Source organism: Juglans microcarpa x Juglans regia, chromosome 6S (genome assembly GCF_004785595.1).
Source record: "Juglans microcarpa x Juglans regia isolate MS1-56 chromosome 6S, Jm3101_v1.0, whole genome shotgun sequence".
Lineage (NCBI taxonomy): Eukaryota > Viridiplantae > Streptophyta > Magnoliopsida > Fagales > Juglandaceae > Juglans > Juglans microcarpa x Juglans regia.
In genome coordinates this window covers 18,946,297-18,964,391 of record NC_054605.1, presented here as the reverse complement: position 1 = coordinate 18,964,391, position 18,095 = coordinate 18,946,297, and the positions used below count along the sequence as shown (strand labels likewise).

The 18,095-nt window shown below is 36.9% G+C and overlaps 2 protein-coding genes across 8 annotated transcripts; both read right to left on the bottom strand.

The window, feature by feature from the left end:
- Positions 1-222: 222 nt before the first annotated feature.
- Positions 223-2,032, bottom strand: LOC121237565 (geraniol 8-hydroxylase-like). Its single transcript, XM_041134359.1, is given in 3 exon segments — positions 223-903; positions 906-969; positions 1,061-2,032. Coding segments are annotated over 3 exon segments (1,494 nt in total). The 5' UTR covers positions 1,952-2,032; the 3' UTR covers positions 223-364.
- An 8,576-nt stretch (positions 2,033-10,608) lies between these two features.
- Positions 10,609-17,313, bottom strand: LOC121237578 (YTH domain-containing protein 1-like). 7 transcript variants are annotated; one of them, XR_005934942.1, is made up of 9 exons: positions 17,160-17,307; positions 16,730-16,870; positions 14,709-14,809; positions 12,903-13,132; positions 12,567-12,818; positions 12,376-12,452; positions 11,849-12,230; positions 10,963-11,581; positions 10,609-10,887 (listed from the first exon to the last, which is right to left on the bottom strand). XR_005934942.1 is itself a non-coding variant. In XM_041134389.1 (9 exons), the coding sequence occupies exons 2-9, from the start codon at positions 14,797-14,799 to the stop codon at positions 10,821-10,823; spliced, it is 1,215 nt and encodes a 404-aa protein (XP_040990323.1). In that variant the 5' UTR covers positions 14,800-14,809; positions 17,160-17,313; the 3' UTR covers positions 10,609-10,820. The 7 variants fall into 7 exon arrangements, 4 of the variants coding, with proteins under 4 accessions (XP_040990323.1, XP_040990324.1, XP_040990325.1 ...); XM_041134389.1 differs by lacking the exon at positions 16,730-16,870 and having other exon boundaries at positions 10,963-11,024; positions 11,528-11,581; positions 17,160-17,313; XM_041134390.1 differs by lacking the exon at positions 16,730-16,870 and having other exon boundaries at positions 10,963-11,024; positions 11,524-11,581.
- Positions 17,314-18,095: the final 782 nt, after the last annotated feature.

Below are 18,095 nucleotides of genomic sequence, written 5' to 3'. Positions count from 1 at the left end.
AATGTTGGATATATACATAGATAGCAGCCTAAAATAGGGAAGTGATTTGATAATTCAGAAAGGACTACTGCCCATGACGTGGTCCCACTGCCATTCACCTCCCATGGGCGACTTGTCTTCAAAATTTAGATGCATTGTATCAACTATCCATTATGAAAAAGTAGATTTCAGCATTTTCAGTCTCATTTTCATAAACTTTTTAAGTAAAAAAACAAAAAAAAATCCTCCAAATAAAAACATCTTATTCCACGATAACACCTCAACTACAAACAAGTCAAAAGAAAAAAATAGTCTTTACATAGCTTGGTTTTGGAATGGAGGGGACATTATTTTAGACTAAAACAAGTAAATTCTTCAACCATCTTCAGACTGGAATAGGGACAGCTTTCACTGGATGAGCAATCTGTAAAGTTAAGCCAAACTTATCTTCCATGTTCATGTCCTCTTTTTCAAACCCATCTTCAAGCTTCCAATCGAAGGTGTGGAGAAGCGAACCTAACATTAAGTGCAACATTCGTATTGCCAATGGCAAACCAGGACATATTCTTCTTCCCCCACCAAACGGTATAAGCTCAAAGTTCCGCCCTCTAACATCAATTTCTGACCCAAAAAACCTCTCCGGCATAAATGAATCTGCATTGTCCCATAAACTCGGGTCTCGTCCTATAGCCCATGCATTCACCAGCACCTGTGCATTCTTTGGGATAATATAGCCGTCGATTTCCACATCTGCTTCGGCCTTCCTCGGCAGTAAAAAAGGAACTGCTGGGTGCAACCGGAATGTTTCTTTGATTATTGCTTGCAAGTACGGCAGCCGGATGATATCCGATTCCTCTACTGGGTTGCCTTTGCCAATTACCTGTTCCAATTCTGCTTTGGCTTTTGACAAAGTTTCTGGTTGTGGAGTAGCTCTACCATTGCCCATTCTAGTGTGGCGGAAGTTGTATCAGTGCCCGCAACAAATAGGTCCTAATTTGGAAAATAAAACAGTTAGAATGGTCTTTGAACATCACAACCATATTCATCAACGCCCAAGAAGAACATAGAATAAAATAGTTACCAGGAACAAACTTCGTATCTTAGTTTTGTCCATCTCGTCGTTGTTCTCTTCACTGATGTTGAGAAGGGTATCTAACATGTCATTATTGGTGATATAACCAGGCATTTTTCTCAACTGCAACCGTTGACTGATCATGCGGTCAAAGAGTTCTATTAGCTTCCCAAAATGAACTGTCATGCGCTGCCTTATGCCTTGGGGGTCGATCTTTTTGAGCATAGGAAAATAATCTGCCAAGTTTGGTTTCCCTGCTTCAATCATGATATTCCAGGCAATCTCCTTGAACACTGTAGCAGTTTCAGAATTTGGGTCGGCTAAATCCACTGAGAAAACGGTGTTCGATAACAGATTAAGCACAGTCTTGAAAGCCGCCCTGCCGATATCTACTACCTCGCCGGTTACACTGCTCTGACGTATTTCGGCGAGGAGCGCTTGCACTTTCTTATAGCGGATATCTTGGTTGGCATCGAGTATTTTGTTGGAGAATAGTTGATTGTTACACAGCTTACGAAGGCTTCTCCACTGGGTCGAAATGGGCATCCAGGGCATGCCGTACTCGTTATGTTTGTGGGCTCGGAGCGCGTCCGGGACGGTTCGGTTGGACAGGAGTTGGTCGTGTGTATGGAGGACTTGTTTAGCCGTGTGCGCTGAAGAGATGATTACGGTGGTTACTTGGCCAAGCTTTAGGCTCATTATGGGGCCATGAGTCTGGGCAAGCTTGGAGAGGGACTTGTGCGGTTTATCGCCGAGATCAAACAAGTTTCCGATGACCGGAAAAGGTTTGGGACCTGGAGGAAGCTTTTTGGGAATCGCTTTGCTTCTTCGAAATATGCGGAAGGCTTGGATTAAGGTCCAGGTGAGGCAGAGATAGATGATTCCGCTTAAGAAATCCATACTCGTGTGGAGTCACCCAAGTACTCCACAATCCACGGACAAAGTGCAGCTAAAGAACAAAGACGAATGCCGGTTTGGTTACGCAGTTAGATATTTTGAGTAGAGAAAAACTTCAAACAGATAGTGTTAAAAGAAGATATTTCCACCCTCCAATAATATTGTGCCGAGTATGCTATTTTATATAGACAAATAGAACTTATTGTAGGCAAGTTCTCTCTCATATACCTTCTCCTTGGCTTTCTCCCTTCTCCCTCTCTCTCCCCTCATTCTCTCTCTCTCTCCTCAGCATGGCGTATTTGGTCCCTCTCTATTTCTACCATATAAGAATTCTTCATTTTTAATCTTACGAAAGTTTCGTTTTTATTTATATACATTTTTTTGATAAATAAGACAAAAAAATAATCAGTACAGATCAATTCACAACAAAAATTACAAAAAATAAAAATAAAATAATGTCAAAATGAAAACTTTTTGTGTAAATAATCAAGGATGGAAAAGATATATCAGTAGTGACAAATCCAGATCTGGAGTTTTTTTCGCACATCTAGAAAATATCAATCACTCTTGCTGGAATTCTATTAGAGAAAGCTATTAAAGCTCACATCTACTTTCTATTCATTCTTTAATTTATTCAATGTTATTTTCTCGAATCTCTTGCAAGGATGTTGCATTGTATGGACATGAGAGAGAGATAAGGATGAAAATAGCAGTTGCTTTGAGGAGAGAGAGGTACGAAAATTATTGAGGAGAGAGAGAGAGAGGAGGGGAGAAAGAGAGAGCAACAAAGGAGGTGAGTGGGAGAGATAAGTTGCAATCGGCTTTATTTTTTCATTGTGGGAATACATATGTGGCATAATATTATTGGACGGTGTAAATCTTCTTATCACCCGATCGGCTGCAAGCGTTTATCTTTTGAATAATAGTAAAACTTTTGAGTTTGTATGAGATGAAATAATTTATAAAAAAAATTGTGTATTTAGTCTTTTAGATAGTAAAATAAGATGAAATAATTTTTAATTTTTGAGATTTAAAAAAAATGTAGGTTCCACCATTGATTAAAAAACCGAAAAATATACTGTTTACACACTAGTCACTATTCATATAATGTTCATATTCTTCATTGTCAATATTCATTGTTTATTTACTTAGATGTTTTTAAAATTTAGAAATTAAATATAATTTTTTTGGATAAAGAAAACTAATATACATATGAACATCTCATCTGTATCGTGTAACTAAACTAGGCGAAGAGTAAGAGTTAGTTTGGATACATAATCATCTCATTTAATCTCATTTCATCTCATTTTATTATTATAATTTTTTTAATTTTTATATAAAATATAATAAATAATTTAACTTTTTAAAATTTTAAAATAATAATAATATTAAAAAATAATATTTTATTTAATTCATTTAAAATTATCTTTATGTTATGTTATTTTTGTCTTATCTTATCTTATCTTATCAATCTGTCAATCTAATCTAACACTAAAAGATTACTACTTTTCCTAAGTACAAAAGAAGCAAAATAGAATATGAGCACATTGCCTCCCTCGTAGTATTGGTAATGGACTAGTCAAATGTTAATACAAATCTAAACTTTAGCTAGACATGAGAAAAAACTTTCACATTGGACTAGTCAATGGTCTAAAACTTAAGATTTGAGTTACAGTAAATCTTAAGTCCTCTCCAAACATGACTAGCTACTATTCATAATAAAAATTAATATTTTATTATTTCATCACTTCTCTCTCTCTTTGAATGGTAAAACATGCATGGCATGCATATTATTTATTCTATTGATTGCGAATATTAATAGAGTAGACATATTATTTCTATTAAATATGAAGATCTATGAAATATATGAATTGTGTTTACAAAAAAAAAAATTAAAAAATATATATAATATTATATTATTATTTTAACTTTAAAATAACTAATTTAATATAGACTCATTTAATCAAAAATTAATATTATAATTAAAAATTAAGATTCTAGTTAAATTTTAGGCTTCGTTTGGTTCATTAACTCCTCTCAATTCTTCTTAACTCATCATTACAACTTTTTTAAATTTCAATATAAAATATAATAAATAATTTAACTTTTTCAAATTCTAAAATAATAATAATATTAAAAAATAATATTCTAACAATATTTTATCATCTCAACTCAACTCAATTTAACTCAACTCACTTCAACATCCAAACAAACTCTTAGGGTGTGTGTGGATGTTAAAGTGAGTTGAGTTGAGTTGAGTTGTGATGATAAAATATTATTAGAATATTATTTTTTAATATTATTATTATTTTAAAATTTAAAAAAATTGAATTATTTATTATATTTTGTATTGAAATTTAAAAAAACTATAATGATGAGTTGAGATAAGTTGAGGTGAGTTTGATAACCAAAGAAGCCTTGGACTTGTCATTGCGAATGCTCCGAATCCGCTTCTACTTTCTACCAACCAATGCTGCAAACGACAAGAATAAAGAACGCACGAGATGACGTCACGAGGGCTTGACCAGACTCTGCACAAATAAATAATAATTTTGAGAATGAATGCATTGTTTTTTACACTAGCGTAATGACAATTTTCAACCAAATAAAAACATATGCAACTATCAGGAAGCACTCGCTGCATCCATCGCAATATAACTTCGAATAAAATTTGAAGGTTCATTTTACCACTGTATAGTGTCATCAAATTGTGCTTATCGAGCTAGTAGGCGTGCAACCTCATTGCCATGTCTACCAACATGCACAACCTCAAAAGAATTAAACCTAGACAACATCCTCTTAGCCTCATTGATTAAGACACTGAACCTGCTTAGATTCTCTCCCCTTGGACATATAACCTCCATATCAGCAAGTGAGTCCCCATCTGTTTTACCAAATTTGTATTCCACCCATTAGGAGAAGAAGAATCTAATAAGTCAGCCACACAAGCATCCTTAGCAAATGAATTGTAGCAAGTAATAACCTTTATGGAGTTAAAATCAGGAAGCTAATTATCTTTTCATATCCGAATTTTATCTCCTCTACCAATTCGCCATAAACCAGCTTTTATTATAGATTTTGCTTCATAAATGATATATTACGCCATTTTAGCCCATGAATCATCCTTTCTTAACCCCTTTGTCCCCACTAAAACTGTGCAATCATTCCCTGGAGTTCTTGGCAAAAATCCTTTGGAATCTTGAAACAGCTCATTGTATAAGTGGGTATGGCCTGTACTACAACTTTAATCAACACCTCTCAGCCAGCTTGTGACAATAACTTTTATTTCCAACCCTATAATTTTGCCCAAACTCTATCCTTTATTGCTTTAAAAGTTCGAAATCGGGATCTTTCCACAAAAGATGGTAAACCAAGATATTTAATGATGCTGAACATCCTGAACACCCCCACACTCTTTTAAAAGCATTCATAATGGCTGGCTCCGTATTGCGACTAAAAAAAAGTTCTGTTTTTCCCATATTCAGTTGTTGTCCCGATGCCACACCATAACTAGATAGAAAATCTTTTATATGCTAATTTTCAGAAAAAGATACTTGACAGAAAATAATGCTATCGTTTGCAAAGAATAAGTGATTGGCCCGTTGGGCATTATGACACACACTAATACCCCTCAGATGGCGTTGCTCTTCAGCTTGCTTTCAGTAATAGAGATAGTGCCTCAGCACATATAACAAATAAATAGGGAGAGAGAGGGCACCCTTGACGTAAACCACGTGTAGGCTTAATAGGCTGAGTGGCAAATCCATTTACAAAAACTTTGTACGAAACTGAAGTGATACACATCATTATAAGATGAATGAATTGAGAAGTAAAACCCATACACGACAGTAGTTTTTCCAAGAAAAACCATTCAACCCTATCGTAGGTTTTACTCATGTGTAATTTAATGGACATACAACCATTCTTTCTGCATTTCCTTCTCCTAATAGCATCTACAGTTTTAAACGCCACTAGAACATTATCTGTAATCAGCCTTCCAGGAACAAAGGCTGATTGATTTTCAAAGATAACTCTAGGTAATACTAATTTCAGCCTTTTTGCTAAAACCTTAGCGATGACCTTCTAGACTACATTACATAAACTAATGAGTCTATAATCATTTATATACTCAGGCTGTTTATTCTTCGGAATCAATACAATATTTGTAAGATTTAAGTCAGAAGGCATAACACTCGAAACCAGCCCTTGTAAAACAGAGTTAATAATAGTATCACCCACCAGATGCCAGTACTGTTGGAAAAATAACGGAGGCATACCATCCGAGCCTGGAGCTTTCAATGGTTGCATTTGAAACAAGGCTGCCCTTATCTCAACTGCTGTGAAGTCATGCACTAAATCATCATTCATAGAATAAAAAACACAAGGCTGAACAGGCTGCAAAACTCCATCAAAGTCAGAAGAATTAGTGGTACAAAACACTTTTGAAAAATTATCATGTATCATTGGAAGCATTTCAGATCCTTCATATATAACACCCTCATCATTCCTTAGTCTGGTGATAAGATTGCGCCGTTGCCTTTGAGAAGCCTTAAAATGGAAAAACTTAGTATTTTGATCCCCATCTCCCAACCATTGCACACGGGACCTTTGCTTTCACATCAATTCTTCTTTTTCCAAGAGGTAATTAATATCATGTTTAACACGACTTATCTCAGCAATGGGTAAGAAAGATAAGGTGCATTCTGTAGTAGTTCCAATTCCCTTCTCTTCATAACCAATTTATGTCGAACATTACCAAAAGATTCCTTACTCCAAACTGTCGGATTGCTACGGCACTGTTCTAATTTATCAGACAAAGCAATAGCAGAGTCATTGGTCCATGCATTTGCAACAGCTTCCTCACAGCCCCTATCATTCACCCACATGGACTCAAACTTAAACAATCGAGGCTTCCTGAAAACATTGTGCACTAATCCATCTGTGTTCAAAACCAAACAACTATGGTCAGAAACTGAAGTAATAAGATTACAGACTCTACAAGAGGGGAATAAATCAAACCATTCCAAATTACTAGCTAATTTGTCCAACCTTTCTTGAACAAGAGCTAACCCCACCCTCAAATTACTCCATGTATACAAAGGCCCAACAACATCTATACTACGTAATTGACAATAATCCAAAGCATCCCGAAAACCCCTCATCTAGCTAGCAGGACACTCTCTACCCTTAGTTTCTCAGAATTGTCCAGAATTTCATTAACATCACCACAACATAACCATGGCCCATTAAATTAATCCTTCAATAAACGTAACAATGCCCAAGTATCTCTTCTGAGATTTGTCTCTGGATGCCCATATATTGCCGATAAACACCAAAAAATTCTAGAGATTGGGTCCGAAACAAACATATCAAAATCAAACTGAGAATAAGAATTTAAGACAAGATTTGCCGATATGATAGGGACATCCACCAGAGAATCATCTCCAACCGATTTATGTTTCTTCCACTAGACCGCATTACTTGAATCTCCCAAAACCTTCTCATTTGACTGACGCTTTGAAGGAACCAACAGAAGCTGAGATAAGCGTGCACAACGGGAGCGATCCACCCTTAATATCCTCTGTTTGCCCTTACGAGAAGAAGAAGATGTTGATTCTAGGTGGGCTTTGATCTGCGTCTGTATAAAAGGCAACTCAGTTGGATCCGAAATGGGCCCCCAGCCCACACAAGGCCCATCAACCTTAGAAACAGTTAGTTGATTTTCCTTCCCCTTAGCGGTTTTACACAACTGCTCTGTTTCTGCAATCATCAAAGATTGAGATGGTGAAGCAGCAACTGCCATCGGATCCTTCACCGAAAAATTGCTCCTAACATCATCTTCAGGCGAATGGTGGCCTGTACTTCCTTCATTAGAAAATCCCAGAGAATTATGTGCTCGCACAGGAACACCCCCCACCCTCAGTCATGAACCATAAGGAAAATCAACACTCCCAACAGCACCTTTATTGTTAATCCATTGCAGCCAATCACGCTCCCCATATCCCAGTATCCCACAATAATAACATAATTATAGTAATCTTTCAAACTTAAAACAGACCCATACAAAATCTGATTCACCCACGACAACTCTTTTGCCACACGCGGCAATGGTTTACTTGTATCCAAAGATATGCACACACGAACACATTCCCCCAGGTCTTGACTCAATAAGGTCAACATCACCCAGAGTTCTTACAATTTTTTGAGCTGCCTGTGCATTCATCCCATCCAGAGGTAAATCATATCTTCCCAGAAGGAAGCAAATAACATAGGAACTTTTGTTATCTGTAGAGTCCCATCATAATCAGTGCATATTACTAGACTGTTTCCAAAAGTCCAGGGTCCATTGGATAATATCCTCTCCTTTTCACCTTTTGTAGAGCACGCTGCCAAAAAAAGATTTTCTCCCATGTCATAAATCTGAAAATCGACCAAAGGACGCCATAAGTTCTTTATCATCCTTTTGAACGCCTCCTTGTTATAAAACTTTACAGTCAGAAGCTTAAACAGAAAACACTTCATAGTGTCAAAAGCTTTATTTGACTACATAGAATCAGACAGGCGTATGATGGATTTTTTGGCTTCAGATAATGAAAGGGAACTCCATCGCTCCGTAAGATCATCTGCCATCGCAAGTACACAACCAGAACACTAGAAAGAAATTAAAAAAAAAAAAAAAAAAAACCATTCCAAAAAGTGGAGAAATAATAACTTGCACTTATGGCAAGAAAGAGACTTTCATCGGCGCTAGGGAGAAGTTTCACATGAGACAGACTTGAAAATCAGTTAACAGCGATTACTCAAAATCACCCTGGACGACATGGCATGGAATTCTCTACGGATAAGACTTAAGAGTCATAATACATACAACGATAAGAACGAGTCTGTTTGTCGCCTCAAAGTTAGGAAGCATAGCTACAAATATATTATACAAAATCAATTCTACAAATTGAAGTAGATTATATTTTATATAATCTGTTAGATCTATTTGATAATAAAAATAATTTTACAAAACGAATCACATGAAATCACATCAATTTGTAAAATTATTTTTATATAATCTATTTATGGCTAACATATTTCTCGCCAAATAATAATTAGGGTTCCCAATTAAACTGAAATTTTTTGCAATGAATATGTAGTTTCCTTTTGGAAAAAGCTCAAGGCCAGATGGGTGCCTTCCCAACTTTTATACTCGCTAATGACGCGCTGCCAACTGCGAGGTGTAGGAAACTCCATTCTACACCTACATGCATGATTAAAAAAAAAAAAAAAATCATTTCTCTCCCTTTCCCTCGCCCAGTATCCCTTCTCTTTTCTCAGTATCCTTTCTCTTTTCTCTTCATCCTGCACTGTTTTTTTCTCCCCTTCTCCATTTCTCTCTCCCAACACCCCTGCAATAAGATGTGAAGCATTTTGATAGAAATTGTTTTGATGGTTCTTGTTAGCAGAAAACTATAGAAAAGATTACAACCTGCACCAAAGAGTTGAATCCATGAATCTTATCGTCCGTTGCCTGATCACATCATCCATTACATCCTCTCTCTCCTTCGTAATACAAAAGATGCAGCTCGAACCAGTATGTTGTCCAAAAGGTAGAGAGAGCTATGGACTTCATTCTCCATTTTGAAATTTGACTAGCCCAAGATTCAAGAAGAGGGAAATCTGGATTTGAGGAATGAGAACTTCGTTGACAATTCTCTGAAGAGACACCTCTAGCAAAAACTAAGTATACATAAATTGGTTCTACGTACGTATTACCTCTTATGATTTAGAACTGGCCCTTCATATGGACCAGTGGATTAATTTGGTAGTCAAAAACCACCTGAAAGAGCTAGATCTCCACTTTGTCGTCGAGAAAAACATACATTACACTTTGCCCCAATCTGTTTTTGCTGCAAAGACACTGGATTAAGGTTATTATATGGGTGTAAGTTGAAATCTTGCCGTTATACAAAGCTTCCACATCTGCAAAAACTTTATATGTGACAAGTCATTGATCAACAGACAAACAGGAATATGATCCTTGGCTGCCCTTTGGTTGACGATTTGAGATTCATACACTGCACAAGTTTGAAAGATCTGCAGGTTTCAGGTCTTCTAAAACTTGATAGGTATGAGATGCACCATTTCCATGGAAAGAGGGGAAGATGTTGTGATTTTTTTATTTTTTTTATATCATGCATGCAAGTGTAGAATACAATCTCCTACACCTCCTACGTGGCAGCACATCATTGGCGGGTGTAAAAACAGGATAGGCACCCGACTGGCCTGTAGCTTCTCTTTTCTTTTTAAGAGAGAGAGTTAAATCCTTATATCTTGTATGATTATTTTATTGTTCTCATTCTTCTCTCTACTAAAAAATCTCAATACGTCACAATAAATTGATTTTAAAATTGCTGGTGGATTTTCAGTTTCTGAAGTCTTTCATTCTAACACAGCTGCAAAAGAGACTTGGGGTGAATACAAGACAGACTGTTGTTTTTAAACTTTCTTAGCATCGTTTCTCCTACTTTCAAACTCTTGAAAATTCTGGATCCATCCTTAAAATTGTACAATCATGCCATAGCTTTCATTCCCCAAAGCTCTTGATTTATAGACGTATCACCACAGAGAGAGAGAGAGAGAGAGAGAGAGAGAGAGCCAATGTTGCATCAATATATGTACAAGTTGGCAACCAGCCCCCAGTAAGTCCCGTTACGAGATTTTATGTTATAGTACGATTTTATACAACATAACAACATATCGAGTCCCAATTTGGGGAAAGAACAAATAACTTCACTGGTCATTGCCTTGCAGGAAATGGCGAAACTCCTGAAAACAGCAACACCTTCCGGAGAGAGAAAGAAGCTTTCCTACATCAAAGAAGCGATTATTTCTGAGATGAACAATGAGTCCTCTTACGTGAGCAACACTGGTCAGCTTTAGAGCTTGAATTTCTGCACAACATTTCACCAAGTAAAACAAATGGTGATTTGAGAAAATGAAGCCCCGGTTTTCAGAAATAGACTTACATATTTTCATCATGCTTTTTGCTTCTTGATGACTCCTTCATTTTCCCAGACGGTCCAGCAACCTGTCAGACAGTAGTAATGACTCGGTTTAGGATTGTTTGACCATCGGGATGGTCCACCCACCTGTCCCGCTTGACTAGATTCTAATTATTTTCAGAACAATAGAATGAGTCAAGAGATATGTCCGGTTGGAACAGCTCCGGTGACTGCTATTTAGGCTCCGCTCACATCATGATTCGGAACATCCAACTGATAGGCCCCAAGATACCTCTTGGTTTAAAATCAGATGGTGGATAAATCACTACTGCACTGATATTTATCCACAATAACCATAATAACTCTCTAGAATGATAAAAACAGAACCGCATAAGTTACGAACAGGACACTTTAATTATCCAAAAAAGGTATGAGAGACAATGTGCGTAGGTCCATATTATAAATCATGCTCAATAGACATGTCACCACACGGAAGGTATATAGTAGTCTTAAAATAATAATATGAGCATCTAATTAGAAATAAAAGGAGATAAAAATCTGTGAAATGTAGTAAGATAACCATACTGACAGGGAGGCATAACTGTTTGCTGCTTCTGGTATGCTCCAGATATTCTTCATAAGACTGCAATAAGAAACCACGAAATGCAGTTTATCAGGAATCGAAAAAGTTCCAATCCTAAGCCATCATGAGAAATTTTCTCAATAACCACGTAAATCGAACTAAAAAAAGACACCAAGGATAAGGCTTCCATTGGCGGATAATTCACAAAGCAGGCATTTGATAAAGAATGCAAAACCTAAAATTTACTGGGATTCAACATCAAATTAGGCAGAGAGAGAGATTAGTGATCTCAATTAGAACAGAGAAACTAAGCTAGAACACTAATACCATTTCAAGGAAATCATCCTCTGTCAGAGTACTAGCATGCGGGCTTTCTGCTGACAAACCCCAACTATCAAAACGAGGAGACATATCCATTTCCACTCGTAAATTGGTAAAGTCTCCATTAATGTGGGAACGTTTCATCCTTTCAACTTTTGATGCACCAGTAGTCATAGGTGAATTTTTAGAAAAAGTAACCCCTGTAGAACTCTGGTTTGCTAAATGAATTCTATTTGCTTCAACCTGATGTGGATACAGCAGTGAAGGATAAAGGATGGGTGTTCTGGACCATGACATATGCATTTGAGGCACATTATAGTCTTCATCCCCTAACGAACATGGAGACTCTACACAAAGCCTTTTCGAAGGAAGATCGTTCCTGTAAAGACTGCTCCAGCATAAAGCAATAATAACCAATAAGTAATCAATTTGGAATTTGACAAAAGTTTTTTTCTCCACAAAAAAAAAAGCACACTTAGGCATTGCTCTTTTATAAAAAGCACGTTCACCACTCAGCTTCTTAAGAGACATACCTACTCAGCGAGTCATCCACATCACTCTTCGCATCAAGAAGCTCACAGAGAGCTTCTCCAATATCTGGAGATAACTCCTGAAGAATACATGACTCAAAGTCATTTTCTTAAACTGGATTCAAAGCCTCCACCCCCACCCAAGAAAAAACAAAAGAAAAGAAAAGAAAAAAGCACTTGATATAAAAGGACACCTGGCAATCCCGGCTAATTTTGACGGGTTTGTAGTCATTCAATGGGTTCTTGAGATGAAGAGTCTTTTGAAAAGGTAAGTCATTTAAACACAGCCACTTGACCTTAAAGCTGCGCCCCCAGGGATTGCTTTTGCCATTTCCTTGACTCCAAACATTGTCTCGCCTCCAACCAGCAGAAGACATCATTTGGGCGTACCCTTGGAAGAAGCCACTCATGTTTACACTAAATATAAGAATTACTTTACCAGAGTTCTGCAAGACAACCATATGCTTCTCTCTATAAAGCATCAATAGATGAGAAAGCAGTACATGAAAGCAAACTAGAAGGGATCTTACATGGAAGGCTTCTTCAAGAATAGGTTCATTCATGACTTGAGTAGCCCAAATTCCTTTCTCAATTGAGAGTTGGATGTTATGATGGTTCAAACTCTTAATGATGAAATATCTTGTATTGTACAATCTACCCTTTTTGTTAGTAGTTGAAATCCCAAGTAGATCACAAGAGTTCCCTGCTTTCTCCGCCCTTGATGGGTAGCTGCCCTCATTACCTTTGTAACTAAAGCTCTCTGACAAGAAAATTTCAGATTATTCCTACGTCAAATATTCAGATTTCAATGAGTTTTTTTTTTATATATATAAGTAAGAAGAATTTATTAATGGGTGAAGCTACCAGCCGGATGGGTGTAAAACTTCATGTTAGACCCACTAATAACAGTAAGACACATAGAAACTCTAGGAAAATGAAAACTGGAGGTGCATGCAATGTATGCCCCCCTCCCCCCAACCCGATCTTCACTTTGTTCGACACACCTATCGTCGTCACCCCCCCAACCCCCACCTGCTCTGTCTCTCCCCCCTCCTTCACTCTGTCTCTCCCTCCTCAAGCTCTCTCTCTCTCTCCTCAAGCCTGTCGGCCTCTAAAAAAACATAAAATGGTTAAATTTTTCATGGACTTTCTAATGCAAATGTGTGTATGTAAAGAAATGTGTTTTCTTGTTACCCATTTCCTTGCAAATTAAGATCTGGGCATTTGACAGAAGGAGACAGGCAATGTCTCGAGGCATTTTTGACACAACGTATAAAATGGCGTACAAAAATGTGCGTTTTGTTTGGGAGATTTTGCACGTTGTCTCTGGTTTTATCTGCGAGCATTTGACGAAAGGAGATATGGGCATTTATCTCAAGATCTTGACATTTTTGTACGTTGTGTTTGGTTTATAGCACTACTATTTTGAATCCCATGCCGAAAATCTGGTTTCCTTGCAAATGTTGTTATCGACAATGATTTAGAAATCTTTGCAACACAATTCTTTTGTGTGATTGTGTTTTTGGCTAATGGGTTTGTCAATGTAATGGGATTGTAATTTAATCTCTTTGATTTTTATTGTGGATTTGGACGCTACAAATTTGAGCTTTCATTGTAAATTATTGTGGGTTTGGACCGCTGTAGATTCGGCTTCGAGGGGCTTCGATGGTCAAGACAACGGAAGAATGGGTCTCCAAAGAGAAGGTAACAGTAGGGAGAGAGGGTCACAACAATGGAAGAATGGGTGGGTCTTCGAAGGTCTTGGTAGAGAGAGTCTTGGAGATGGGAGGGTCTTAAGACAATGGTCTTGGGAGAGAGTTTCTGTGTATGCAGCCTGCAATTCAGTGTATGTGCGGTCCATTCTTAGCCAAATGGGATGACAACGTGGCACCACCTCATTGGAAGTTGTTATTTGAGGTTCAACACCAGACCTGTCCGAAGATTCTCTCTTTATTAATCCACATAATTAGGCTGGATTGAATAAGAAGAATATTTCCCCAATTATATGGCTGATAAGAAGAATTTTTCAATTAGTTATATGGCTGGATTGAATATTTTAGGATATTTCCCCAATTAAGATGTTTAATTGACAAGCATCCACTGTTCATCAACTAATGATTTTAAATCCCAATGAAGAGGCAGAAAATCTAACATTTATCAAAAGATTGACGTGCAAACTGGAGTAAGATACTAATGACTCTATTTAAGTAAACATAACATACATAATTACAATGCAACGCACCAAAACTTGTTTTACACAATTAGTTGAAAATAGAGTAACTAGCACCAATTATCTTTTCTTTTTTTTTTTATAAGTACCTTTCATCAATTATTACCTGGGTCATCCGAATTTCCCATATCTTGTTTCCATTCAGTCACTGATGAATCGACTACAGATGCATTTTCTTTTGCAGTATCAGAAGACATCCCCAACAACCTAATGTAGGAGATGACAAGAAAATAGAAATATTATTGCATGAAAATAATATAAGGCATCAGAAATCTATAGAATAGTTATGCTAAATGCCCAAGAACAACTACTGAGCTAAAAAAAAAAAGACAGGCAATACCAAGTATAGGTATAAGTTCGAAATAGGGGTGCTACCCGCACCAAACGGTGCAGGGTAGCCCCCTTCCCACCCCCCCGCATCCCGGGGACGGGGACAGACTCCCAATCCGCCCCGCCCCCCGCCCACTTCAATAATGGACTCCAGTCCACTAGGCCTACAAATTATTTTTGGGTCCAAAAGTGATCAAAAACACATTTTTGGACTCAAATTGTAAATTTAAATTTGTAAATATGACTATAATTTAAAAAACTGTAGTTTTTAAATTAGCTAGTGCATATTTTGTATAAGTTGTAGTGTAATACAAGAGTCTCACATTGTTTAAGTATGAGACTTGTATTGTCAAGGCAATCTATAAAAGGGTCACCCTACTACGCTATAACTTACACAAAGTATTAAGTAAAAGTTCTACTTAATATATATTAATATATTTATATATAGTAAGAATAATAAATATTTATATATAAAAAAAAATTGGGTGTGGGGCGAGGGACTGGGTGGGGCCCTGCTGGGGCCATACCGCCCCACGCCCCAGCCAGTGTCTTGCCCTGCAGGGTAGGGTTACCCGCCATGCCATGTGGGGGCAGGGCAAACGGGTTGGGGCCCTGCTGCCCACCCCTAGTTCACAAGAATAAACGAGAATGACTGGAAGCCTCAAGTATGTACTTGCAAAGTATTTGGACACACCAGTGCCCAATGTCCTCTGCTTAAATCAAGCTAAAAACCAGCGGACAAGGATTCTAAAGGTGATGGCTCGGATGAATGGGTGGAGGTCAGGCCCAAGAAAAAAGGGCATAAGAAATGCCAACTCACCTTCCAAATCTAGTAGGAACCACGACTCCTAGTACAGTATATAATGCATGCTATAAACTTATGAACCAACTACCAGGACTTTCACCTCTACTGTGACAAAGGCGAACATTTTATGGCAACCAAGAAATAACTCAACAATATGGTTAAACACCTGATTTGTTGGTGTAGCTTTTTGGTAGCAAAACATGAAACGGAAACCCCCTGCCTGGCCATTTTTCACTAAACCCTTGACTTTCATAATCAAGTGTTATCGTTTATTGATTTGAGGGACTCTGCAAGTGTCTAAGGGCTCAAATATTTAGAAAGTACACATTATCCGACATCACTACAATATGCCCTTTCGTTCGTATGCTCTCTAACAAAGAAATCAACTATACCAATTACCACTTCCTTTCCCCGAACATCAAAATTCAAATAAAACACATCTCATACAATAATATTATGAAGATCTGTAACAAGCTGCCGACGTTGGGTTGACCAGGAGGAACGAGCGGCGGTGGCTGGGCGAAACATGGAAGAAGAGACCGAAGGGGCTAGGGTTCGCGTGACTGGGGAACTGAAGTGTTGAAGTGAATCTGAAGTGTTCGTGTGTGCGTGCGTCTGAAGTGAAGTAAAGTGAAGTGCTTGAATGGGGGACGTGGGCTGGGCCCAACGGTGTGGGCTTAAGAGATTGTAACCGGGCCAAGTCTGCAGGAGTCATTTTATTTTCATCTAGTTATTTTCTTTTGTTAATTATTGTCAACTGGGCTACTTCAAAGATTGTGTTGTTATTTTGTTCTGCTACGGCCCATGGCCTTATTATCACTGTAGGGTTCCTGCTATGTAAGGCGCCGTCATGTGCCATTGAGACTATGCAAAATCTGAGTAAAAGTTTAGTATTTTTCTTTATCTATTTTCTCTCTACTTGCCCTGAAAAGAACCCTTCTGGGAAACTTTTCCCAGTAGTATTTTCCAGAGCGCTACAAGATCAGACCCACCAACTCACGAAATATAGGATTTTGGTCAATCATGAGCAGTTTGACTTGCTTAATAAACATCAAGCCAATACTACGAAAACACACTTCACTAAGCTCCCCCCAGTTCCGAGTAAGTTTCATCCATTGCATTCCGTTAGTCTCCTATATACGGAAGGCAATATTGTAAAAGCCGCAAGAATTGAAAGAAGCAGTTGCATTGAATCAGCCTCAATCAACTCACATATAACAGTTAACAATAAATCAAGCTTAAGTAAGTTAATCTTTTCCTCTTTCCCAAAATTTTATCTTCAACCAAACAGAGTTTATAGGACAAATTACTTTTTTATTAGGTGAGCATATACTACAAGTTACAGAATGTTATACAAGCAAGAAAACGAAGGAAAAAAGATTGAAAGTGAAACCAAGATTCGGAAGAGAAGTAAAAGCGTACCCTCTTTAGAGAAAGAGATCGAGCGAGCGAGTGAAAGAAAGGAGAAGAAGCAAAGTCGTTCGCGAACGATAAGTTCCTGCAACTTCCGATAAGCCCTAACTATTTTCTCTTCCTCTTTGTCTCTCTCCAACTTCTTATTATTATTATTATTTTAAATATACGAACCCACCTCACCCTATATTATGACCGAGATTTAAAATATTATTTTTATTTTAAAATTTAAAAAATATGAATTATTTATTATATTTTATATAAAAATTTATAAAAATTATAATAATTAGATGAGATAAGTTAAAAGATTTTTTTATATCCAACAACCCCTCTATTTTAAAGATGATGCCTTAAACTATAAGTAGAAAAGAGTAATCATATGTATAAATTCTAAATAAACAAATTTGTATAGATTTTTTTTAAAATAAATTTACTGTGAAAAGATATAAAAAAATATTTATTTTTAATATGATTAATTTTTTTATAAAAGACCTATTTTTATTTATTTAAATATGTACATAGTTTACTTAAAATAAAATTATAAATAATTTTAACTATTAAAAAATATATTTTTTTCAAATATATATATTATAAATATAAATATTTTTTCATAAAATTAAAAATACTTTTGAAACCTTCTTACCACTCACGTTACCGTGAGTGGAAGGAAGGTTCGAATTCAATGTGAAAGAATATTTGGGCCGGACATCTGGCCCATTTTATATAGGCCTCAAGAAGTTGAAGCCTGCATGTGGACTTTCGGCCTTACTTCAAAGCCCCCGTGTTGACATGTCCAATTATTCTCATAGGAAGGTATAGGCATTGGAAATTTGAATACAAGTCGTACAATGTCATTCTTATGGTTGAATACATAGTATCGCTATTAAATTCAAAAATTATTTTTTCGTTTAATTTTTATCTTTTGGACTTTTTTTTTATATATTT

Bases quoted from the DNA above. Each gene is read 5' to 3' on its own strand.
- LOC121237578 (XM_041134387.1), bottom strand. From the start codon at position 14,799: ATGTCTTCTGATACTGCAAAAGAAAATGCATCTGTAGTCGATTCATCA. The intron at 12,819-12,902 runs GTAAGATCCCTT...GTTGTCTTGCAG, and splicing joins TTCTTGAAGAAGCCTTCCAT to AACTCTGGTAAAGTAATTCT. The intron at 12,453-12,566 runs GTGTCCTTTTAT...TGTATTCTTCAG, and splicing joins AAATTAGCCGGGATTGCCAG to GAGTTATCTCCAGATATTGG.